Raw genomic sequence first — 27,120 nt, 5'->3', positions numbered from 1 at the left:
GTGCTAGACCATTAGTACGTCCAAAATGCATGACCTTACATTTGTCAACATTGAATTTCATCTGCCATGTATGTGCCCATATAGCCATCCTATCCAGATCCTGTTGCAATATGACACTATCTTCCTGAGAGTTAATGATTCTGCACAATTTTGTATCATCTGCAAAAATAGCAACATTGCTCACTACTGCATCTACTAGGTCATTAATAAATAAATTGAAGAGCACTGGACCCAGAACAGACCCCTGTGGGACCCCACTGCTAACAGTCTCCCATTTTGAGTATGATCCATTGACCACAACTCTTTGTTTTCTGTCCATTAGCCAGTTCCCTATCCATGTACACAGACTCTTCCCCAGTCCTTGCATCCTCAACTTTTGCACCAGACTTTTGTGGGGAACAGTGTCGAAGGCCTTTGCAAAGTCCAAGTATATCACATCTACAGCATTCCCAATATCCATATTAGCATTCACTACCTCATAAAAGCTGAGCATGTTAGTCAAACAGGACCTGTCTTTAGTAAACCCATGTTGATGCTGAGAAATAAGATTATTTTCTACTATGAAGTCATGTATAGTATCTCTTAGTAACCCCTCAAATAGTTTGCATACAACTGATGTTAAACTTACAGGTCTATAATTTCCTGGATCAGATTTTTTGCCCTTCTTAAATAATGGGAAAACGTGGGCTGTACGCCAATCCACTGGGACTCTGCCAGTTGCAAGAGAGTCACAAAAGATAAGATAAAGGGGTTTATCTATAACTGAACTTAATTCCCTTAGGACCCGAGGATGCATGCCATCCGGGCCAGGTGCCTTGTCTATTTTTAATTTATTTAGTCTTGCCTTCACTTCTTCCTGCGTTAAGTATTTAATATTACAGTTAGAAGATTGAGACTCTTCCGCCTCTGTAGTTTGCAACAGTGCTGTTTCTTTTGTGAAGACAGAAGCAAAGAAAGCATTTAATAACTCTGCCTTACCTTGGTCATCCACCATTGAGTTCCCATCCTCATCCTTTAGGAGTCCTATACAGTCAACCTTTCTTTTTTTAGAGTTAATGTACTTGTAAAACTTTTTTGGGTTAGATTTGATATCCTTAGCGATTTGTTTTTCAGCTTCAATCTTTGCCTGCCTAATTTCTTTTTTACAATTTTTATTGCACTCCTTATAATTGCTTAGTGCAGCCTCGGTCCCCTCCTGTTTTAAGACCTTATAGGCATTCTTTTTCCTCTTCATTTTATCTTTAACCTTTCTATTCATCCATAGAGGCCTTTTTTTATTCCTAGACATTTTGTTTCCATATGGGATATACATACTACAGTATTGATTGAGTATAAGTTTAAAAGCTTGCCATTTCCCTTTAGTGTCTTCCCCTTGTAGTACATTATCCCAGTTCACCAAACTTAGTGCCTGCCTAATTTGAGTGAACTTTGCTTTTCTAAAGTTCATAGTTTTAGTGGTCCCGCTGCCCCGTGGCCTATCAGTCACCAGCTCAAACGTTATCATGTTGTGATCACTATTTCCCAAATGTTCTTGAACCTGCACATTTGATACATTATCTGGTCTATTAGAAATGATCAGATCCAGTAACGCATTCCCCCTAGTTGGTTCAGTTACCATTTGAGTCAAGTAATTGTCCTGTAGTGCTGCCAGAAATCTGCTGCTTTTACCAGAATGGGTAGCCTCAATACTCCAGTCAATGTCTGGAAAGTTGAAGTCGCCCATAATTATGACCTCATTTTTACCTGCAGCTTTTTCAATCTGCTGTAGTAATCGCAGTTCTGCAGCTTCATTAATAAGAGGTGGCCTGTAGCATACCCCAATAAGCAATTGGCAACTTTTATTTCCACCATGAATATTTACCCAAACGGACTCCACATCTTCGCAATCTTCCTCCATCTCATCGTTGAGGACAGCTGTAAGAGAATTCTTAACAAAGAGACAAACCCCTCCACCTTTTTTCCCTGTTCTATCCCTCCTAAACACATTGGGCTCGATTCACAAAGCGGTGCTAACCCGGTTAGCATGCCTAAAAGACTTTAGGCATGATAACCATTGCACCATGCTGGTGAAAAGCCAGTTTAGGCGTGATAAGTTTAGGTGTGATAAGTTTAGGTGTGATAAGTTTAGGCATGCTAAGTTTAGATAAGTTTAGATCGCTTGCAAAGTCCCGCACGCAAAGCAGCGCCATTAAACTTTATACAAAGTGCACCAGTCTTTGCTAGCGTAAAACTTTTGATCAGCTGTGCACTGCGGTGCTAACGCAGTTGGCGCTTAAACTTAGCATGCCTAAACTTATCACACCTAAACTTATCATGCCTAAACTTATCACACCTAAACTTATCACACCTAAACTTATCATGCCTAAACTGAGTTTAGGTGTGATAAAGGGCTTTTCACCAGAGTGCTAACTGTTAGCACCGCTTTGTGAATCAGGCCCATTGTATCCTTTTAAATTAGCTATCCAGTCATGGCTTTCATCCATCCATGTCTCGGTTATTCCCACAATGTCATAGCCTTTGTCATTCAGAATGAACTCTAGTTCGTCTATTTTATTTGCAAGGCTCCGAGCATTGGTTACCATGCACTTTATATTTTTACCACCACATTTACCAATTTTGTTTACATGAAATTGGCTACTTGAATTTTTACCAACCTCCTTAATCTTTACACTGTCCCCACCCCCCTCTCCACCCTCCATAATGATAGGTTCCCACTGTCTTTTTACCTCATCTTGTCTATGTATTGAGACTTTATCCTCCCGCCTCCCCCCAGATCCTAGTTTAAAATCTCCTCCAACCGTTTAGCCATCTTCTCCCCCAATGCAGCTGCACCCTCCCCATTAAGGTGCAGCCCATCCCTGCTGTAGAACCTGTAGCCGACTGCAAAGTCTGCCCAGTTCTCCAGGAACCCAAACCCTTCCTTCCTACACCAATTTCTCAGCCACTTATTTAACTCCCTAAGCTCCCTCTGTCTCTCAGATGTAGCACGTGGCACTGGCAGTATTTCAGAAAACACCACCTTGGAGGTCCTTGCTTTAAGTTTATCTCCAAGTACCTGAAAATCATTTTTGAGGACCTTCCATCTCCCACTAACTTTGTCATTGGTGCCAATGTGTACCATGACAGCCGGGTCTTCCCCAGCCCCACCCAGTAATCTGTCAATTCTTTCCGCTACATGCCGAACCCGAGCACCCGGGAGGCAACAGACTGTACGGCATTCGCGGTTTCTTCGACAGATTACCCTATCTGTGCGCCTAATAATTGAATCCCCTACCACCAGTACCTGTCTAGCCTTAGCTGCACTCCTATTCCCTTTCTCGTTACAGCAGTCTGCCCCTTGGTTGCTAAGGAGCACATCCTGCTGCAGCATTGCTATTCCTGAATCATCCTCCCCAATATTACGCAAACAAGCATACTTATTAGTGAGGGACAACTCGGGACTAGCCTCCCTGCCACTTTTTCCCCTACCCCTTCTAACTGTGACCCAACTAGCGGCTGCCTCTGCTTCTTGGTCCGGCTGTACTCCACCCTCCTCATCTTCAACGGTTCCATCCAGTGTCTGGATCGTGAGATCCAAGCTCTTCTCCATGTTGTGTATGCTTCTCAGTGTTGCGAGATGCTTATTTAGCTCTGCGACTTCCGCCTCTAACTGAGCAACACGCACACACCCAGGGCAACAGTAAACACCCTCAATCCGCTGATCAAGGCATGCATACATGTTGCAGGATGTACACTGTACAGCATAGTCCAACATGATGACTTTTGTGTGGGGAAAAATTATTTAAAGTAAACTGTGGTGGTAAAAGATGAAATGGGAGAGTGAGTGTAGCTGGGGAGGAGGAAAGGGAGAGTAAGTGAAGTTGGGGAGTGAGTGAAGAGGGGGAGGAGGGGGAGGAGGAGGGGCGGGAGGGGTGGAGGAGTGGAGGTGGAGTGAGTGAAGTTGGGGGTGGAGTCCTCAAAATTTAAAGACTACACCACAACGTGCCTAGCACATTCTAACCAATGCAAAAAACAACAATATTGATTGAATTTTTTTTTTTTTTTTTTTGTCCTTACCTACTTCCTCTCACCACTCTCTTTGTGCCTGTGTTGTAACGACTGTTTTTAACGCCTATGCCACTTGTGTCGCAGCCACTTAGTGAGCAAGCCACAGACTGAGCAAGCTCAGTACTGAGTCCTGAAGCTGACCAAATACCTCCTGTTGCAGCTAGTCCCTCCCCCTAGCCAATTGCCTGCTGCAAAACAAACTAGAGGGAAAAGAAAAAAAAAATTGTACTTTTAAAAACTGACACTTGCTGTTTAATATCAGATGAACCACACAGACAATCCACCAGATATTGCAGCAGCAAAAAACAATATACAAACAGCAATGTAATATAATTAGTGCTCACAATTCCCAGCAGTGAAGTGAAGCAGCCCACCACCAGCCCACCACCATTATACTGAATGAGATCGCGGGTTGAAGGGCCCCGAAATGTAGCAAACCATGCGCGGCGATTCAGTGGTGAATCGCACCACATGAATGGAAACGGCAGACAGTGCAGTCTACGCACTGTCTGCTGTTCCTGCAATCGCGTTTCCATAAGCGCGCATGAAAGCGCGCTATATGGAAACAAACCCTACAATCTAAGGGATCTCCCACAGTTATGCAGCTTGAAAATAGAACAATTCCACCCTGGTAGGATCTCATTGGTCCATTTTCAAGCTGCATAGATTTGTAAACACAGTTTGCATAATCCTGCAACAGCTCAGAATTATTTGCATCTCCTTTACCACGCCTACTTACCATTAGCTGCTGCACTGTCACGTCACAGCCAGCAGTCACATTGCATCGCCTTCACCACGCCTACTTACCATTAGATGCTGCACTGTCACGTCACAGCCAGCAGTCACATTGCATCTCCTTCACCACGCCTACTTACCATTAGCTGCTGCACTGTCACGTCACAGCCAGCAGTCACATTGCATCTCCTTCACCACGCCTACTTACCATTAGCTGCTGCACTGTCACGTCACAGCCAGCAGTCACATTGCATCTCCTTCACCACGCCTACTTACCATTAGCTGCTGCACTGTCACGTCACAGCCAGCAGTCACATTGCATCTCCTTCACCACGCCTACTTACCATTAGCTGCTGCACTGTCACGTCACAGCCAGCAGTCACATTGCATCTCCTTCGCCACGCCTACTTACCATTAGCTGCTGCACTGTCACGTCACAGCCAGCAGTCACAAAACATCTTTCAATCTTCCTTTAGGCCTCTTTCACAGTGGGACGTTGCGTTTGATGCGACGTTAAAGTCGCACAATGTGCCCCTAATGCAGCGCAAGTAGGTTATGAAATTGGACATTACTTTGCACTGCGTTATGTGTCTCTTGGTGCGCCATTTTCGTTGTATACTGATGGAACGAAAACGGCGCAAGCGTTACATTAAAAAAAAAAAACATTACTGAGCACGTGTAACACACATAACGTAGCAAATGTAAACGCACAGCATGCAGCACTAAATATTGCTACACGTTACACATGCAACGTGTGCACTGTGAATGTTGCACAGACTTTGTATTGCTGTGCGTTAGTCTGCGTTATAATTTTTTATAACGTGTGACTTAAACGTCCCACTGTGAGAGAGGCCTTAACAGAAACCAGAGATGAACGCTTTGGCACAAAATAAACATATCCCCCAATAGATTTTACTAAATAAATACTATATTACTATATCTGGTATTTTCACCGCTCAGGTGTGTCGTTTTTTCTGTTTTTTTTTTTGTTTTGTTTTTTTTTACTAAAACTCCATGCAAAACACAGTTCATCAGAAAAGCATATTATTTAGTGGGCTGTGTGCAAAATGAAATCACCATTTCTAAATACCTCTTATGACTAACAAATATAGATAAAAATAAAACGTTTTTCAATATACCCTTACATTAGCAGCTCCTCCCATCTCATCACTGCTCTCTGTGATGCTGCGAGTATACAGAACAGGAAAGCAGAGCCAGAAGGGGGCAGGCTTGGACTTAAAAAGACATCAGAGAAGACAGACTGAGCCATAATTATTCCTGAGTAAAGCCAGACTGAATGCTCAGTCGGGGATTTTATCAGGGCTGATAAGAAGCAGGCTGAGCGAAGGTGCTTGTCTCTGGTACATTTTAAGCTTTTTTTAAAACTGAGTTTAAAACAAAATGCAATTGAATGCCTCATTCCCCCCCAGAATGACGTACAGGCTAACTGGATCAAACAATATGAACAAATTGCATAGCTAATATCAATCATTTATTATTCTCTCTCCTATTTTTTTACTCCTCACTTTGCAATGTACAGGTAGTCCCCGGTTTACGAACGCCCGACATACGAACGACCCGCTGATACGAACGGCCCGATCCCGCCGCGTTTACGTCATTTCCGCATCGGGGAAGTTTGAAGAAGCGGCTTCAAACTTCCCCTCAGTGCCGGCACATGTCCCCGCAGCAGTGTTGGACTTACCTCCGAACCGAGTCCAACGCTGTCTGTCCTCCACTCTCCGTCTCATGTTCCATACAGCCATGTACAGCCACCGTTAGATGCAGCATCCACTGGCTTCCTGCATGTCACATGACATACAGGAAGCGGTGCTATGCTATATCTAGCGGTGGCTATGCGCAGCTTTATGGAGCTGGAGAGCGGAGGACAGACAGCGTTGGACTCGGGCTGGAAGGTGCATAAGCAGAGAGTGAGGGGACAAGGGCGGGGAGGGGGGGGGGGGGCATGGGGGTAAAAGTAGAGAATGGCACAGGGGGGTACAAATTTAGGCACAGGGGGAAAACAGAGTACAGAGGCAGAAGGGGTAAAATCAGAGGCAGGGGGGTGACAAAGGCACAGGGGGTAAAACAATCCACAAGGGGGTTACAAATGGAGGCACAGAGGGTAGAAATGGAGGCACAGAGGGTAGAAATGGAGGCACAGGGGTACAAACAGAGGCACATGGGGTACAAACAAAGGCACAGAAGGGGTACAAAAGGCATAGGGGGAACAAACAGAGGTGGGGACCTAGAGAGGCACAGAGGGGGGACAAACGTGCACAGAGAGTACAGAGGCACTGAAGGGGACAAACAGGCATAGAATGAGACAGAGAGGGGGCACTAGAGGCAAAGGGGGGCACATAGGAGGCAAAGCGGACAGAGATAGCACAGCGTTCTGACTTAACAGATTCAGGTTAAGAACGAACCTACAGTCCCTATCTCGTTCGTTAACCGTGGACTACCTGTATTGATTTATTTTTTATACCCTTTTTGCTAAAGTTTCTCTTTAAGTCTAGAGCAAACAGACCCTTAAGTTGGAGTAGCAGTGGGTGGAAGAGGGGAGGGAGGTTTGCCGAAAAACAGAAAGAACATGAGCCCAGACAGGGACTTATTTTAAGCTCGCTAATAATAAGGGCGATAAACACTTTGATGAATGGGGATTCTCTTTGTTCGCGTTCCCATAAAGCGCTGAGTGTTAGACGATTGGTGGCGGTGGAGCACCAGCTTTGTTTCGGACGTGTGTCTTTTTGTTAGTGGAACATGTGTTAGTAATTACAGCACAAACGCTCCTTTACAAACACCATTGTGTGGACAGAAAGGAGGGTGGACGGCACCTGCTCATCTACACACTGCGCAAAATGACTTTTATAGAAGTTGCCAGTTCCATTTCCTTTTACACATGTAAATGATCTAGGTGTCAGGCTGTGTTTTTTTTTTCATAGCCGTGTTTGAGGTCATTTGTTTCAGATAAGGTGCATATATACATTCAATTTTGATTGGCCAATCACTGACCAATTTTATCACCTCCATGCAGTATGAATACTATGAACAGATTGAGTTTTCTACTAGGAGATATTTTTCATCTTCGATTTAAAATAACCTTTTCGCATGTTGCAATGGTCAATGTACCAAAACGTAGGTGAATAATTTCTATCAACATTATTTTGATTATTTTATTTTTGCCTGCTGGAGGTTTAACCACTTGCCGACCGCACACACATACCGTGCGTTGGCAAAGTGGTAGCTGGAGGACCAGCGACGCAGATCTGCGTCGCCAGGTGCCTCCCTAATGAATCAGGAAAAGCCGCTCGCGCGAGCGGCCGTTTCCTGTTAGATCACGGAGCGGGTCTACATGAATAGCCTGCGAGCCGCTAATCGCGGCTCGCAGACTAAATGTAAACGCAGGAGACGTTTGTCTCCTTTGTTTACATTGAACGGCACTGCTGCGCAGCAGCGCCGTAAGGCGGATCGGCGATCCCCGACCAATCAGCGGCCGGGGATCGCCGCCATGTGACAGAGGACATCCTGTCACAGGCTGCACAGGACGGATAGCGTCCTGTGCAGCCCCGATCACCAGGAGGGACAGGTAGGAGAGGGGGGGGGGAATTCCGCCGCGGAGAGGGGCTTCGAGGTGCCCCTCCCCCCGCAACATGCCAGCCGGCAGGAGCGATCAGATCCCCCCTGCACATCATCTCCATAGGGGGGGAAAAAGAGGGCGATCTGATCGCTCTGCCTGCAACCTGATCTGTGCTGGGGGCTGCAGAGCCCACCCAGCACAGATCACAAAAAACAGCGCTGGTCCTTAAGGGGGGGTAAAGGCTGGGTCATCAAGTGGTTAAAAGACATTTTGTTGACAAGTTGTGAACATATCACCTAGGCCAGACATGGGCAAACTTGGCCCTCCAGCTGTTACGGAACTACAAATCCCACAATGCATTTGCCTTTACGAGTCATGACTGTGGCTGTCAGGCTTCTGCAATGCATTGTGGGACTTGTAGTTCCTCAACAGCTGGAGGGCCAAGTTTGCCCATGCCTGACCTAGGCATATTGTATATGGGCCTAGGTGTCGAACACTGCAAATCCAGTGCAGGAGACTTGGGCGCAGCCGGCGCCACCATAGACCGTAATAGGAATTACGGCTATAGCGGCGCACAGTCAGTAACTTCGGCGCCATCAGAAGACGGAGCTGAAGTTACTTTTAAAACACTGTAATTTGCCTTCCAGCAATAGCTGGAATTACATCATTCCTCACTATCCACATGGACCTAGAGGGGGAATAGTAATTAACGCCGCCTGGACTTGTGCAGCAGCAGGATAAGCCATATACCGGCTGTATCCTGCGCCCAAGTCTCAAGGCGGCAAATTCTCTCGGATGCCTAGGTGTAGGTAAGCTCTCATATTACATGGAAGTAGTAAAATTGGACAGTTATTGGCCTATTGTGTGTACCAGGCTTTAGGGTAGGCACACACACACGCAGGTGAATATTTCCAGCAGATATAAACACTAAGGGCGGGGACGCACAGGCGCCGTCTTAGCCATGCTATGGAATCGCCTGTGATTCAGAAAGCGCTAGGCTAATGGCAGTCAATTGGGGTGATTCCACAAAAGCAATTTCTCCAAATCGCAATTGTGGGTCCTGCAGCAATTTTGGAGCAATTGCCCTGCAAAACAAAGTACGGAATTGCTACAAAATTACAATCGCTGTACAAAGCGATTTTACTGCCCGGAACCACAAAAAAAAAAAAAAAGAGAAACCACAATTGCTGTACAAATCAATAGCATTCAATTCCGAAAGCACATTAAAATCACCAGAAATCGCTCTGGGAAACGCTTCTAAAATTGTTACAAAAAGCATTTGCCATTTTGATTTGGACCCAGCCCTAACGCCTTGTACACACTTTCAATTATGATTGGTCAATCACTGTGCAGTTCAGAACAGACTGATGTGAACAGATCCTATTGCTGTGTACAGGCACTCTTTGTGTCCATGCCGATCCGTTCATTTTTGATATATGAAACATTTCTTCTGCTAGTGTGAACACAGCCTCATACAGCATCCTGCAGCTCTGGAAATATTGAATGTTATGATTTGCACTCTTCACATGGGGCGAGCTCTGTTCATGGCGGTTTCTTCACCTTATGCTTAGCGTCTGTTGCCAGGATGATGACAGGTTTGCTTAAAGAACAGGCCAGCTTTCAGCACATATATACACTGGGCGTTGAAGAGCTATTGTGTATAGCAGGACTTAACCTGGAATGCAGATATTTTCCATTTTAAGAGCAGAAGTTTATACAGTAGACTGTTTCTTAAATATTCACTTATCGCTTTTCTTAGTTTTACCTAATAACGTTAAAGAGGGTCTGTCTCTTCACCCCTAGAGATACACTGGGGTAATGGAGAGTCCGGAGGCATGTTGGCAATACCTTCTTTAGGGCTTGTTTACACTGCAGGCGTTTTCGGCTTTTTTTCGCCGTGTGCGGTTTTTAAAAACGCCCCCCAGACCTCGTGAACAATGAATGTCTATGAGAATGTTCATATCAGCGCGGGTCGTGCGCTATGCGGCTAGCAAAGTGGTGCGTGTTCCATTTTTGAGGCGATTCCACCTCAATGGAAAGTATAGGAGAAACGCAAAACGCTCACAGAATCGCTTTGTGCAGCGATTGCGTTTAGGGATGCTCATTCGGATTCTGCGGAAATGCAATTTCCGAAATTCCGATCGGAAATTGCATTTCCGCATCGGAATGCGGAAATCGGTAATGCAAGTACATTAGGCGGATTTCCGCCGGAAATCACGGAAATTCCGCCGGAAATCGCGGAAATTCCGCCCGACTTTAACATCGGTTTTCTCAAAAACTATAAGGTCTTTTTGAAAACTTTTTTTTTGCATCTTGTTTAGGGCATTCTGTTTAATAAACCCTGAAAATTTGGCCTTTCTAGGACTTACGGGGGCTTTGCTATTAACCGCTAAAGTCGGCGGATTTTTACTGTTATGTAAAATGCAGAAAATCTGCATCTGCCTATTTTCCGCATTTACATTACAGTAAAAATCCACCGACTTTAGCGGTTAATAGCAAAGCCCCCGTAAGTCCTAGAAACACCATTTCCAGGGTTTATTAAATAGAATCTCCTGAACAAGATGCAAAAAAAAGTTTTCAAAAAGACCTTATAGTTTTTGAGAAAATCGATGTTAAAGTCGGGCGGAATTTCCGAGATTTCCGGCGGAAATTCCGCATTGGAATGCGGAAATTGCTAGCAGAATCAGTATTTGGCAATGGCGGAATGCGGATTTACCACGGAATCGGAAATTGGAATTTCCGACCATCCCTAATTGCGTTTGGTTTTTTTTAAGAATAAATACATTGTATTTATTGTTTTATGGATCAAAGAGTTACAAAACCGCTCGTAAAAAACGCTTAGAAAATCGCTAAGCACAAAAACAAATCGCCCACCCAAGCGCCGGGAATCGGAAAAAAAGACACCTCAAACAGCCCAACGCGGAAGGACACGCGATGTGAACAAGGCCTTAGATAGACAGAACCTCAGGGTTGTGTACAATATATACGATGGTTTTTTTACTGCAAATTGTAAACTTTTTTTTACATGCGATTTTTCTGACATTGCATTTTGCCGCTTTTGCTACAACAGAAGTACAAATGCACTAAAAATGGGGCAGGCAGGACAATTGTGATCAGGAAAAAAATTGGATTGCAGTCCAAATGGATGGCACTAGTATAAAAAGGTTCCTGTGATTTTGTTGGATTGTGTATTTAGCAACAACAGTCTATTATGTGTATAAGATGCATCACCAGCTATAACCACAAGGTGGCAGCATGTATTTAGTAGCAGAGGTATTTCTGCATGCTGTGTCTGTAAAAGGAAGTTGTGAACAAACTTGTTTGTATTCATGGTGTGTAAAGGCTCGTACACACATCCAAACAATCTGCCCAAGCCCAACTGTCATCTAAACTTGGTCTGTTGGAAGATAAGTTGGGCGTGTGTATGGCAGGCAAACAACCACGTGACCAACTGATCCGGTGGATCAACCTGCACAACTATCATGCAGGTTGTCATTTGAACACCTATTTTGTTTTTGAATGGGGACATGTTGTGCAGTTTGTTTTTTTCGCTTACGCCCACAGTATTTAACTTTCTAGTCCGGGCTGGGCCAAGGCAGCGGTGAGAGAGGCTTCAGCATCAGGGCTCAATATAGGAGGGGGCACACATCTCACTCAGCTATCATTCCCCTATTATGTTTGAAGCAGAGAGAAATAAGAAAAGGGGATACATGGCAGGGACTGCAAGCCAGATAACTAGATATTAAGGTGTTGGGGGCCCTGGGGTGCCTCTTAGTCTAATAGCAATCAGTGTGTGACGGCTGGGGTGGGAGGGATGGAGGGGTGCACTTTGGTGTCTCAGCCTTGGGTGCTGGAGGACCTTGTTGTGGCTCTGCTTCTAGCAACCGCATAAAGTGAAAATGTATTTGGCTTCAGGGCTGCATGTTTTTCTGCTTCTAGGGAAGTGTGCCTCCCTCCTAAGCCTGGCAAGCTATGCAGAGCAGTGCAGGGAGCTGTTATGTTTACCTGTGGGGAGGTGTGTAGTCCAGAGGAGTCCCAAGACTTCCTACGGATACAGGAAACACACACAATCCCGTCCCCACTCGGGTTCTTTGTCTCCAGAAAACAAACAATTGACAGCAAACTCTAGTAGCTAGGGGGCTGTAAACAATATCACTGGGAGGAAGAAAATAACCATGGATGTAATAAATATAAAATGGCTTACCTCTAAGAAGAAGGGCAATGCCAATATAAGAAAAATATTTTAATCAGACACAAAAACAATAAAGCGTTTTGTGGAGCACAGTCCGCTTCCGCAGATCAAATAAAGCAGTGTCTGGGTAGCCACGGGGCAGAGCTTGGAGCGCCTATAATATCAATCTTTTAGGCGCTCCAAGCTCTGCACCTTGGCTGCCCAGACACTGCTTTATTTGATCTCAGGAAGCAGACTGTGCGCGCTGCTCGTCGTACCTCCGTTGTCCTCTTGCCCCCCCCCCCCGTATAGCAACACAGCGTGTCGTCAGCTACACAGCTGACGTGTGTGTGCACTAGGGTTGCCACCCGGCCGGTATTCCCCCGGCACAGCCGTAAAATTAATTAAAAAGCCTGTGCCGGAAAAATGTTTTTACCGGCAATGTATCCAGCCGGTAATTTGGACTGTTCCAGGAGAGCAGAGGGGGAGACGCCTGGTCTGTTACAATAATACTTCTAACAACTGAGAGGAGGCTACAGGCTGTTCTCCCCCTCCCTCCTGTTTAATGTGCAGCTCCCTGTGACAGCCGACTGCGGAGCTGAGTACACTGATACACAGTGTGGAGGAGAGGAATGTCCTGCTCCTCCCCCTCCCCGAGACTTCAGAAGGCCAGAGAGAAGGAGAGACACACGTGCAGCTGCAGCTAGGACAGGAGATGCTGCTACTTGGAGAGGTGCTGTCACTGCTGTGTGTATGGATGGATGCAATGTGTGTACATGTATGGCATGTGTGTGACGTGATGTGTATGCATATAGTGTGTGTGTCTCTGGGATCTGTGTGTGTATAAAGCAGATGTGTATGTATATAGTGTGTGTGTCTCTGGGATCTGTGTGTGTATAAAGCAGATGTGTATGCATATAGTGTGTGTGTCTCCGGGATCTCTGTGTGTGTGTGTGTGTCTCTGGGATCTGTGTGTGTGTGTGTGTGTGTGTCTCTGGGATCTGTGTGTGTGTGTGTGTGTGTGTGTGTGTGTGTGTGTGTGTGTGTGTGTGTGTGTGTGTGTGTGTGTGTGTGTGTGATCTGATCTGCGTGTGTATATATGTAGAGTATGTGTGTATAGAGTATGGGCCCGTTCAGATCAGAAATGCGGATGGCCATGCGTGCGGAACGCGTGCGGACCGCAACGCGTACGAACGCATGGCCATCCGCGTTTGTGTGCGTTGCGTGGCTGATCCCATCACTGAAAGTGAATGGGACAGCCACGCGTTTTTGCAAAATCTGAGTGCAGCATGCGTTCCCGGACCGCACAGGTCCGGAACGCATGCAGTGTGAACATCAGACATTGCACTCTATGCAATGTCTGATGTCGTGCGTTTTGGCCACCTGCACGCGTTTCCAAAACGCGGCTGGAAACGCGTGCAGTGTGAACGGGCCCTAAGTGTGTATGCATGTATGTATGTATGTATGTATGAAGAGTGTGTGTGTGTATATGTAGAGTATGTGTGTATATATACACAGACCGTGTGTGTGATGTGATCTGCGCATGTGTGTATATGTAGAGAATGTGTGTGTGTATATAGAGCATGTGTGTATTTATATAGTGTGTGTGTATGTATGTATGTATGTATGTATGTACATAGAGCATGTGGGTGTATGTATATAGTGCATGTGTATGTATTGAGAGAATGTTTCCCTTATGAATAACTGCATCCCCCCCCCTTCAGTGTAACACCCCCTCCCTTACCCCCATAGCAAGCATGGGCAATACACCTCCACGCTCCCTCGAGGTTCGTTGTCCTGCCATAAACCCCCCCCCCCCAACCTGTCCCTGACAGACCTGACCCCCCTTCTCTTAACCGCTTAAAGGAGTACTGTAGGGGGCAAAGGGGAAAATGAGTTAGACTTACCTGGAGCGTCTAATGGTCCCCCGCAGACGTCCTGTGCCCACACAGCCACTCACCGATGCTCCAGTCCCTGCCACCGGTTACTTCCCGTTATTTGCCACTGCGCCTGCACGACCTTCTCCACGCTGACATCACGGGAGCGTACTGCGCAAGCACAGTATGGCCTGTGCCTACGCAGTACACTCCGGAGACATCAGTGGGAGTGAAGAGAAGGCCTCGCAGGCGCAGTGTTTTCCGACTTGAAAGGTCCGGAAGTGAACCGGCGGGGACCGGAGCATCGGTGAGTGGCTACGCGTACACAGGAGGTCTGTGGGGGACCGGAGCATCGGTGAGTGGCTACGCGTGCACAGGAGGTCTGCGGGGGACCGGAGCATCGGTGAGTGGCTACGCGTGCACAGGAGGTCTGCGGGGGACCGGAGCATCGGTGAGTGGCTACCCATGCACAGGACATCTGTGGGGGACCATTAAAAGCCCCGGGTAAGTTCAACTCTTTTTTCCTTTTTGCTCCCTACAGTAATCACAGGCTTACATCCCCCTAGTGACCAGGCTATTGTTTTTACAACTCAGGCCACCGCAGCTTGCTGCAGGGCCATACAACTTAGCACACAATTGAATCTTGCCCCCCTTTTGTTGCCACCAACAGAGCGTTCTGTTGGTGGCATCTGATTGTTACTGAGATTTATTTTTTGTAATTAGTTTTATTTTTTTTATTTTTTAATATAATCACGTATTTTATTTAAATAATTCTGCTACCCTCCCTACCCCCGGAGAGCCAATCAGAGCTGATCACCTCTCATAGGCCTATGAGAGGGATCTTCTTGTGGCACGCTCGAGGGGACAGCTCAGTGACAGAGCTGTCCCCCATACAGCGCTGCAGTAGATCGATCGCAGGGCTGTACATGTAAATAAACTAATTTTTTTTTATGTGTAACAGCCTGCCGCCTACGATTGTACGCAAGCAGGCTGGTCTCGGAACTCCGCTCCATCATTCAGCGTAATCTCCTCCCCCAGGGCTTGATGCCAATCGGCATTAGGCGGTCCTGGGGGGGCCACCTTGCAACCGCCCATCGGCGTTAGGCGGTCACAAGGAGGTTAAAGTGTACCTGAAATGTTATTATGGGGTGTATTTATACTTACCTGGGGCACTTTCCAGCCCCATGAGGTGTGTGGACTTCCTCGCAGCCTTTCTGTTCACTTGATATTCTCCCCCCCCCCCCCCCGGTAATCTGAACAATCACGGCCAGCCATGCGCTTCTGCATATATGTGGCCCGGCTGCTACTGAACAGGTGCGTAATGCTCTCCGCTACGGGAGCACTACAGGGGTAGACGCATGACACAGAAGAACGCGGCCAGCCAGATATTACTGGGGGAGCATATCAAGTGAATGAAGCAGCTGGCGAGGGAACCCAGGCACCTCATAGGACTGGAGGAAGCTCCCCAGGTAAGTATAAATACACCTATTAAAGAGGCACTATTAGCAAAAACATGCCCATCAAAGAAAACACTTATGTAAGTAGATAAATACTTCCTCTACTTACATAACAGATGTGTTGCACTGTCCACGGTTTCCTTCAATATAATTAGATAGTATAAATAAAGGGTCATCCTTTTCATGGCAGGGGCCATCTTGATTCCTCCGGGTATATTCTTCCCCCCTCCCCGCACCCCCTCCTCCCCGCACCCCCCTCCGCCCCGCACTTATCCTCAGCACAGCGGGGAGGAAAAGCTGCAGCTGGCAAAGACTCGCTTAACAATAGATCTAAGCACTGCAGTTCCCCCCATACTCTCTGCACTACCACCGGTGGCAGTGCAGAGAGTATCGGGGGAACTGCAGCGCCTGGGAACATTATTCCTGGAGTCTGTGCGCTGCCTTTATCCTTCCCCAAAGTTCTGTGCGGGGAAGAAGGATAATGCGGCGGGCGGCAGAAGGGGGGGGGCGCGGACATCACACTGGAGGAGGGGGGCAGAGGACAGTGAGAGGAGATAGCCTCTGGCCCCCCTCCGTGCGCTCTTACAGCGGCTACAACCGCCGCAGACAAGGGGAGAGCAGGCGGCCAATTGCAGAGCAGAGAGGTGATTGACAGAGGCTTTAGCCAATCAGCCTGCCTGTCATTTCTGTTCTGCGGCCTTGTGTCCTGCAGGCATGGGGAGAGAAAAACCTCTTAGGGAAAAAAGTAAGAAGGATTTTAACTTTTTGCATTGCCTTATTACCATCCTTTTTGTGTATGCAATAGGCTAAAATAGAAAATAGATTTCACATTTTATGCCTAACAGTTACTCTTTAAAGGGAACATAACAAGCAAAGAAAGTCCAGGTTAGCACACCATTGGAAGATTCAGGTTTCTTCAATGTATTGCTTCATAAGCACATAGATATGACAATTGTTTCGGGGCCAACAACGGGCCCACTTTACAGATAGTGCAAACAATAGTTTGCACTATCTGAAGAAGGGGACCCGTTGTTGGCCCCGAAACAATTGTCATATCTATGTGCTTATGAAGCAATAAATTGAAGAAACCTGAATCTTCCAATGGTGTGCTAACCTGGACTTTCTTTGCTTGTTATGACTTTGGATGTTTGGGCTCAACATCTACAGGCTACAGCACCCATATCAGGGTAAGGTGTGCCACCTCTACAACACAATTGCACTTTAAAGGGAACATAAACTGAGAGGGATATGGATGTTTCATTTTAAACAATACCAGTTGCCTGGCAGCCTCGCTGATGTCTCTGGCTGCAGTAGTGGCTGAATCACACACCTGAAACAAGCATGCATCTAATCCTAGTCTGAATTCAGTCAGAGCACCTGATCTGCATGCTTGTTCAGGGGCTGTGGCTAAAAGTATTAGAGACACAGGATCAGCAGGAGAGTCAGCCAACTGGTATTGTTTTAAAAGGAAAAAGCCATATCATTCTCACTTTAGGTTCCTTTAATGCTGCCTCTAAGAGACCCAGAGCGAGCCTAATGCTAGGTACATACTATACAATTTTCTGACTTTTTTACTGTCAGATTGACTATTTCCGATCTGATTTCCGATTTTCCATAGAAGTGAACAGAAAGTCAATCAGAAAATCGATCAGAAATCAGATTGGACCTGTTGGAAATAGTCAGAAAATTGTATAGTGTGTACCTAGCATTAAGGGTCAACTGACCTGAGAAAGGGATAAGGAGGCTGCCATATTGATTTCCTTTTAAACAAAGCCAGTTGCCTGGCTCTCCAGCTGAGCTTTCTGGCATTAGTATGTCTGCATCAAACACCCGAAAAAATCAGGCAGCTAATCTTGTCTGATTTTAAGTCAGAAAAATCTGATCTGCATGCTTTTTCAGGGGCTATGGCTAGAAGCAGAGAATCAGCAGGACAGCCAGGAAATTTGTATTTGTAAATAAATTATGGCAGCCTCCATATCCCTCTCAGGTCAGTTGTCCTGTAAAAAGTCCGTGACAAACCACTCCCACTTTTAGACCACACCCTCAGGCCACACCCACAAGCCGGTATTTTTTTACCCTAAAGGTGGCAACCCTAGTGTGCACCCTGGCCCAGTGATGTAGCCCAAGGGATCTGCTGCTGATCTCCGATGGGTGACATCAGTCCACTGGCGTAACAATAGGGGAAGCAGCCTTTTTCGGCCGTTTTGGGGGGGCAGGAGGGGTCGCAGCAGCATGAGGGGAGAGCTTTGCACATCAGCGGGGAGGGGGGGGAACATCCCCCCCCTCACCTCAGGCTCTCCCCTCTGCGCTCCCCTCCTGCATCTAACAGTCAGCAGCGGCGGCAGCAGCAGCTATAATTACCTCCATTCACCACAGAGGCTGCTGATCTGCAAGGGCTTCACATTACTTCCTGTTAAAACAGGAAGTAATGTGAAGCCCTTGCAGATCGGAGACCTCTGGTGGTGAATGGAGGTAATTGTTGCTGCTGCCGCCGCTGCTGACACCTACATATATGCAGGAGGGGAGCGCAGAGGGGAGAGCCCGAGGTGAGGGGGGGGGGGCTCTTCCCCCCCCTCCCCGCTGATGTGCAAAGCTCTCCCCTCATGCTGCGACCCCTCCTGCCCCCCCAAAAACGGCCATGAGCGGGCCCCAGGGTGGGGGGGGGCCCCGCTCAAATTCTTGCAGGGGGGCCCGGGGACTTCTAGTTACACCCCTGCATCAGTCTCCAATGTGTACTTGGCTTAAAACATTTGTCTTTTTTTGCAGATGTCCTTGCATCTTGCAATTTGCAAATGATCAGAAACAGATCACTAAAACACTTAGAGGAGCATCAAAACTGCATTTCTCCTGCAAATATCTGCGCTGCCTAAAATCTATCGGGTGCTGCCCCAATTACCCCCTGGGCGCCCCTATAGCAGCAGTTACCATTGAAGTCTATGCAGTGTCCATTTTACCGAAGCAAACAGGGGCCCAGATTACCTGCTTCAGGTACCGCCTTCAAGGCTGTGGCAGATATCGTGGCTACCTGTATGTTGTACGTGCAGCTACCCTTTAAGGGCTGGAACCCACAGGAGCGCTTTTGGCAGCGTTTTGGCAGCACTGCGATACGCTAGCAGTTTGCCAAAACGCTGGGCTAATGTTAATGGATGGGGCAACTTCCACAGGAGCGTTTGCGTTTCCCAGAAACGCAAACGCAGGACCTGCAGCATTTTGGGAGCATTAGCGCTTCAATGTAAAGTATTGAAACGCTAGCAGAAACGCTCAGCAAAACCTAAACTGAGCGGTTTTGCTAGCGTTTTGCGGTTCAGCACACTGTAACAAAATGAAAAATAATTCACAGGACCAATCAGGATAAAAACGCAAAACGCAAAACGCTACGCACCCGCTGGGCAAAAAAATACAATGTTGCAAAACACAACCAAAAACGCGCATGAATCCGCTTGCAAACCGCTCAGACAAAACGCTAGCGGTTGCGTTTTGCGTTTGCTGATTTCAGTGGGTTCCAGGCCTAAAGCAGGATTGTCATCCATAAAATCAAATTCCAATTTACCAACTGCTCTGTGTTTATTATGTAGTCCACATCCTGACCCTGCATGGCAAGCATTCCAATGTAATCATAAATGTCTGCTGTAATGAATCTTATCTCAGTCAGCTTGCTCTGTTCTGTTACATTGCCTGGGAGATGGAGGCTTGTTATCTCCCATCCCACATTCCTGATCCTTACTGATTGGCTGAGGGAAGTTCAGTGGGACTGGAGTCTGAGAAGAGAAATACACCTCACCCCTCTGCAGAAGCTGCTGAAATACGATCTATGCTGTGCTCACATGCTTACAAAGCAAGCTAGATATGACAGTGCAGTTTTAGAACTCAATGGGGAAGAGGTCTGGCAAAACATACACTATTTCAGGAAGGAGAAAAAAAAGAGTATGGGCTCGTTCACACTAAGGGCGTTTTTTCAAGCGCAGGGGATTTTCAAAATCGCCCTAAAAACGCTTGTGCAATGATTCCCTACGAGAGAGTTCACAGCTGAGCGGTTAGTTTGCGGTCCACTCAGCAAAGCGGTGCCTGTACCTTTTTTGAGGTGATTCCACCTCAATGGACGGTATAGTAAAAACGCAAAATCACAAAATCGCTTTGTGCACAATTGCATTCTCGTTTTTAAGAATAAGTACATTGTATTTATTGTTTTCTGGGTCAAAGAGCTCACTTCCTGACTTGCGTCAGGGAGTAAATGAAAAAAAAGCTCTGGAAAAGCGCTTAGAGAAGCTCTTTTAATAAAAATGCACCACCCACGTAAGCGCCAGGAATCGCAAAAAAAAAAATTGTGGCAAAAAACGCCCAGCATGAATGCTAATGAGATCGGGACGCAATGTGAACGAGGCTTAAGGGTGGAAATTACATCAGGATGGGCTTCAGTCAGAGGCAGTAAAGATGGAAAACGCCTGGAACAGTTTTCTCTTTATCTATATATATATATATATATATATATATATATATATATATATATATATATATATATATATATATATATATATATATATATATAATATATATACAATCGGATGTATGTATGTATGTGTGTATGTGTGTGTGTAAGTGTGTGTATGTTCCGCGATCACTCGAAAATGCCTTGACCGATTTGAACGAAACTTGGTACACAGATCCCTTACTACCTGGGATGATATGTTCTGGGGGTCTCGCGGCCCCCCTGCACACGTGGGCGGAGCTACAAACAGCAAATCAGATTTCACCCATTCAAGTCAATGGAAAAAATGTAAAAGGCTGCCATTCTCACAGTAATCAAGCCAGAGTCCCCACACTTGGCACAGGTGGTCACTTGGTGACCAAGGTTACAAATCCAGGAAAAGTGGGCGGAGCATAAAACAGCCAATCAAATTTCAGCCGTTCATTTTAAATGGGAAAATGTAAACTGCAGCCATTCTTAGACTGTTAATCGTAGGGTTCTCAAACTTGCCACAGTTGGTCACTGGGCGAATGCGATTAAGATTCAAGAAAGTGGGTGGAGCCTACAACAGCCAATCAAAATTCACCTATTGATTTTCAAGGGGAATATTTAAACTGCTGCTATTCTTACACTTTTAATGGCAGAGGCTTCAAACTTGCTACAGTCGGTCATTGGGTGACTGGGGTCCAAATTCACTAAAGGGGTGGGGCCACATACAGCCAATCAGATTTCCTTGGTGGATAAACTGCTTCCATTCACACATTTTCTGATGCCAGGAACCTGAAAGCTCACAAACTTGGCCATTGAGTGACTGTGTGTCAAGGTTACACAAAGTGGGCGGAGCCAAAACAACTTTTATTGGTAAAATATAAACTGTAGCCATTCTTACACCGTTAATGGCAGGGTTCTCAAACTTTGCACAGTTGGTCATTGGGTGACTGAGATTAAGATTTTGGAAGGTGGGTGGAGCCTACAACAGCCAATAAAAAAATCACCTTTTGATTTTCAAAGGGAATATTTCATCTGCTACCGTTCTCTTATACTGTTAAAAGCAGATGCCTCAAACCTGGTACAGTTGGTCACTGGGTGATTAGGGTCGAAATTCAGAAAGAGGGCGGAGCCACAAACAGCCATATTTGTTTATTTTTCAATGGGAATATACAAAGTATTGATACCAAGGACCCCAAAGCTGATAAACTAAACTAATAAAAGTGGACGGTGCCAACAACTAAATTTTTAACATGGCAGGGTTCCCAAACATGACACAATTGGCCACTGGGTGACTGGGATGAATATTCAGAAATGTGGGTTGAGCCTACAACTGCCAATCGAAATGTACCTATTGATTTTCAAGGGGAATATTCACATTGCTACCATTCTTACACTGTTAGTGGCAGAGGCCTCAAACCTGATACAGTCAGTCATTGGGTGACTGGGGTCCAAATTCACTAAAGGGGTGGAGCCACAAACAGCCAATTAGATTTGTTAGATTGATTTCAGCCATTCTGTTATTGGCAGGGTTCTCAAACGTGACACAGTTGGCCACTGGGTGACTGGGACTTATATTCAGAAAAGTGGGTGGAGCCTACAGCAGCCAATCAAAATTCACCTTTTGATTTTCAAGGGGAATATTTACATTGCTGCCATTCATGCACTCTTAATGACAGAGACCTAAAATCTGCTACAGTCTGTCACTGGGAGACTGGGGTTTAAATTCTGAAGGAAGCGGGCCAAATACAGCCAATTTGTTTAATTTCAATGGTAAAATGCAACTTTTTGATGCCAAGGACCCCAAAGCTCATAAACCTGGTCATTAAGTGAGTGTATGTCAAGATTAGAAATAGTGGGTGCAGCCAAAAACAACTTTTTACTTGGGAAAATGTAAACTGCACTGTTATTGGCAGGGTTCTCAAATTTCACACAGCTGGTCACTGGGGGACTAGGATTAATATTCGGAAAAGTAGGTGTAGCCTACAAGAGCCAATCAAAATTCACCTATTCATTTTCAAGGGGAATATTGAAACTGCAGCCATTCTCACACTGTTAATAGCAGAGGTCTCAAACCTGCTACAGTCAGTCGTTAAGTGTCTGGGGTTCAAATTCAGTAAAGGGGCGGAGCCAAACACAGCCAGATTTCTTTGCTGGATAAACTGCTTCCATTAGCACATTTTGATGCCAGGAACCCAAAAGCTCACAAACTTGGTCATTGAGTAGTGACTGTGTGTCCAGGTTACAAAAAGTAGGTGGAGTTAAAAACAGATTTTTCTGGGAAATTGTAAACTGCAGCCCTTCTTCACTGTTAATGGCAGGGTTCTCAAACTTAGCATAGCTGGTTACTGGGTGACTGGGATTAATATTCAGAAAAGTGGATGGAGCCTAAAAATGCCAATCAAAAATCACATGTCACTTTTCAAGGAGAATATTAAAATTGCTGCCATTCTTGCACTGTTAATGGCACAAGCATCAAACCTGGTACAGTTGGTCATTGGGTCACTGGGGTTCAAATTCAGAAAAGGGGACAGAGCCACAAACCGTGAATCAGATTTGTTTCATTTCATGGGAAAATACAAATTATTGATGCCAAGGACCCCAAAGCTCACAAACTTGGGTATTGAGTAGTAACTTTGTGTACAGGTTACAAAAAAGTGAGCGGAGCCAAAAACAAATTTCACTGGGAAAGTGTAAACTGCAGCCCTTCTTACACTGTTTATGGCAGGGTTCCCAAACTTTGCCCAGATGGTCACTGAGTGACTGAGATTAATATTCAGATATTCAAAATTCACCTGTTGATTTTCAAGGGGAATATTTAAATTGCTGCCATTTTTACATTGTTAATAGCAGATGCCTGAAAAATGCTACAGTTGGTCATTGGGTGACTGGGGTTCAAATGCTGGAGAGAGGCTGTTTGTGGCTCCGCCCATCTGATTTGTTTAATTTCTATGGGAATATTCAAATTATTGATGCCAAGGACCCCAAAGCTCACAAACTTGGTCATTGAGTGTTTGTGTGTTAGGGTTAGAAAGTGGGCGCAGCCAACACCAGTCAAATACATACCCGGGCAACGCCGGGTCATCAGTGGGTGGAGACAAATACAAATTTCACTGGGAAAATGTAAACTCAAGCCATTCTTACAGGTAATGACAGGGTTTTTAAACTTTGCACAGTTGGTCACTGGGTGACTGGGATTAATATTGAGAAAGTGGGTGGAGCCTACAAAAGTGAATCAAACTTCACCTATTGCTTTTCAAGGGGAATATTTAATTGCTACCATTCTTGAACTGTTAATGGCACAGGCCTCAAACCTGGTACAGTTGGTCATTGGGTGACTGGGTTGAAATTCAGAAAAGGGGGTGGAGCCACAAACAACCCATCAGATTTTATCATTTCAATGCAAATTATTGATACCAAAGGTCGCAAAGCTCACAAACTTGGTCAGTGAGTGTTTGTGTGTTAGGGTTAAAAAAAAGTATGCAGAGCCAACACCAGTCAAATACATACCCGGGCAACGCCGGGCAATCAGCTAGTTTATTATATAAAATTCACTGTAATCAAAAGTGGACAGTATAATACATATGCTATGTAAGTAGAGCAAGTATTTATCTACTTATATATGTGTGTTTTTTACCTGGGATAGTATGGCTGTCTCTGCTGCTTTAAGATGTGCTTTGTAAATATTTACTATTTACACAGGCATCTGTTATAAGCAGAACTGTATTTTTTTCCCCTGCAGTTAATTAGCAAATGGCTTTTATAAGATTCCCCCAACCAGTCTTCACATTATAGCGATCCCCTGAGAGGCGCAGTGATAGCAGATGTATGGAGTGACTCATACACCGTGAAATCATTAGCAGACTTCTAGGAAAGGTGATGGGATGCTGTCATCATTCTCAGCGCTCTCAAGGAAACCTGTATTGAGGGAAATCAGGAGGCTGCCATTGTTAGCCTGCTGCCATATATGGAAGTGCTAGCTGCCTGGCTTAGGAAGGGACCACACTTGGAAATCACTGTGGATGATTGGTCAGGTATAGTGTGTGTTTTACACTGCGTGTCACTCACCATCAGTGAGCCGACACCTTCTCGCTGTCCAGGCAGATCGCATGCGGTTTTACTATATTTATTTATAGAGTACTTAGTCTGTGTTTGCGCATTGTAAGATCTTACCTTAACCTGATTTAAATTCTGAAATGTACCATAGGTGGTGCCATCTTTACTATCACTGTCAAGTGCAGCTCTGCAGAATGTTTCTTTACTTTTAGTTCTTAAAGTGGATCTAAGATGAACTTTTACTCATTGCATATTTGTGTTCCTTTCCTATTGTTTATAGGGCATTCCTCAAGCCAAATACTTTTTGTTTTAATACTCTAATTCCCTATAAACTAAAGAAGCCACGCCCACAGGTTTTCAGAGAGCCAAGGCACTTTTAGACAGTAGCAAGGGCTCTAGGGAGCTCAGTGTTGGCAGGAGGAGGGGGAGGTATTACTAGCCAGAGATTTCAGAGGCAGAGGGGAGGAGGGAGGAATTAGGTTTTTTTTGCTCAAGATGCAGATAAGCCTGCTTCTGTGTAATGTTTACAAACAACATGGCTGCTGTCATTGTATCACAGGAAGAAATAATCATATTCTATTAAAGCTGTTTGCAGCTAGATTTGCTGTGTAAACTATCTAAACTTTAGATAAGATATATAGACAAGTTACTTGTTATAGTTAGTTTTTCATCTCGGATCTGCTTTAAGCCAGTAGAAAATAAACCTGGACCTTTACTTAAATTGAGCATCGCGAGTTTAAAATCCTGTGCGCGTGCTACACGTTGTAGTTCTTGCGTAGCCTGCGCCGATAACTTACGCCCGCTCCTTTCTAAGTATCGGCCGCTCCTTTACTCCCACCCTGATGCTGTGCACAGGATTTTTAACTCGCGCTGCTCAATTTAAGTTGCCCTGCTTCAGCAGCGCGGCTTAGTGAATCAAGACCCTGGTCTCCCAGAATGCTCCGGGGGAAGAATTCTGCATCTCTAATCAGCCTGGGGTGGGGTTACATACCAATATACAGCAATATATAGCTATAGGAAGTTACCATAAAAGTGGGTATCCTAAATAATTGACTGTGTTTTACTATATGTCACTACAGGGCCTCTTTAACAAACATGTGTGCTCCAATAGAGAATCATCTTGTGTGATTACACATTTTGCCAACGCGCATGCAGTTATTTTGCAAATTTGGATCCTACCTTACCCGGGATTCAGCATGCGCAACGGACATTATATTAGCAATGTGCACGCAATGTACATTACAGTGCACATTCATTTCACTGGTGCCTGGTTAATCAAGACCATGATGAGATAAACAAGGTTACATATAATGTAGTACACGTCCTACTAATATCTCATCTTAGAGGCCCCTTTCTGTGTTTTTGCATAGTGTTCGGGAACTTGTCTTTTTTCTTTTCTTTTCATTATATTTTATTTGAAAAGCCAACTATTGGCAGTTGTAATTGCTTCAGGTAAGGACTTCAAACACAGTTACAAAATGAACAAAGATCAGGGGAAATTCAAATGTAAGTTAAAGAACACCTGAATTGGCCAAAAAAAAAGTAAATGTTTACTTACCTTCCAGCCTCCTATAGTCTGTTAGGTCATTTGACATCCTTCTTGACCTCTAGGTTTAATATTGCAGAAAGCATTCGCCTTAAAGGGGCAAAATATATCTGTCAGACAGTACCAACTTCATCCGTCCTTTGAACACCACTTTTCTTTTGCAATTTTCCAACCTTTATTACCCTCCATAGACTCTGTCCTTGAAAGATGGTAATCTCTAAACATAACATTGCTAGGCAGGAGAGGGGAATCAACAACCTCAGATATACAGACAATGACTTTTATCGCAGAAAGTGAAGAGGAATTAAGAATCTTCTTTATGAGGGTGAAAGTGGAAAGTGCAAAAGTTGACCTAAGGCTACAGGTTAAAAAAAAACTAAAATCATGGTATCAGGACCCATTCCCTCCTGGCATGTAGATAGGGGTAGAAATGGAAGCATTATCTCACTTTGTGTTCTTGTGCTAGGATAGAGGATAGAGGGGCATGGTGTCCTGTGGTCCATTGTATCCCGAAGAGTTGGACGTGGCCGAATAGCGACTAAACAACAAGAAAGACGCCTTATACAGAAAAAAAGTCAGATGAGGCCTGGGTATGTCAAATATCACTATGTATTACTGGGCGTCGCATGAAATAGACCCAAGAAATAGGTCTGCTTAGAACAAACCTGTAATGAAACTGTCCCCCAGCAAAACTTTCCCCCAATGTTCACACCCTTTCCTTACCAACCCCTAGTGACCCTCACAGCCTGGAGGGTTATCTTTGCAAGGGTATTAAAACATAATTTTCACACCCATAACAAGTGTAGCCACAAAAACATCTGAATTGTAAGGCTGGACCCCTTTTATCAGGAGGTGAAGTAGTAGTTTCGTCCCCCATAATTCTGGGCACCCCCTGCGGTCGAGGGGACTGCCCCGTCTAGTTATGCTCTTGAAACAGCCGTTAAAAGAACTGGTTTGGCTACCTCAGTCTCAATGACATCTGCTGGACCCAATAACTCTTACTGTCGCACAGACCCTGTTAGTATGACACAAAGTGAACACCTCTTTAAAATGGCATGGAAGTAAGTAACACACCACTGACGCCTCTTACCAAGCTACCTAATTTCGCTCCGGGTTATACCATCCCTAATTTCAAGAAATGGGCCATTGGAGATCAGTGAAGGCTAAAAGATTAAGGCTCGGTCCACACTTGGTACGGTTACAG

General features: G+C 45.3%; 1 protein-coding gene across 2 annotated transcripts in view; it reads left to right on the top strand.

Annotated features, from left to right (window-relative positions):
- ADCY3 (adenylate cyclase 3) overlaps positions 1-27,120 on the top strand; it is a 237,413-nt gene that overhangs the window by 37,366 nt on the left and 172,927 nt on the right. Inside the window, exon 1 of one of the 2 annotated variants that reach the window (XM_068280079.1) lies at positions 13,212-13,260. The exons of the other annotated variant lie outside the window; for it this stretch is intronic. Within the exon in view, the coding sequence (XP_068136180.1) occupies positions 13,243-13,260 (18 nt within the window). The 5' untranslated portion in view covers positions 13,212-13,242. Of the gene's footprint in view, positions 1-13,211; positions 13,261-27,120 lie in introns of those variants that run through there. 2 annotated transcript variants of the gene reach the window in all.

Source organism: Hyperolius riggenbachi, chromosome 4 (assembly GCF_040937935.1).
Source record: "Hyperolius riggenbachi isolate aHypRig1 chromosome 4, aHypRig1.pri, whole genome shotgun sequence".
Lineage (NCBI taxonomy): Eukaryota > Metazoa > Chordata > Amphibia > Anura > Hyperoliidae > Hyperolius > Hyperolius riggenbachi.
The sequence above is the reverse complement of the archived record's forward strand: the minus strand, read 5'-3'. Positions and strand labels throughout refer to the sequence as shown.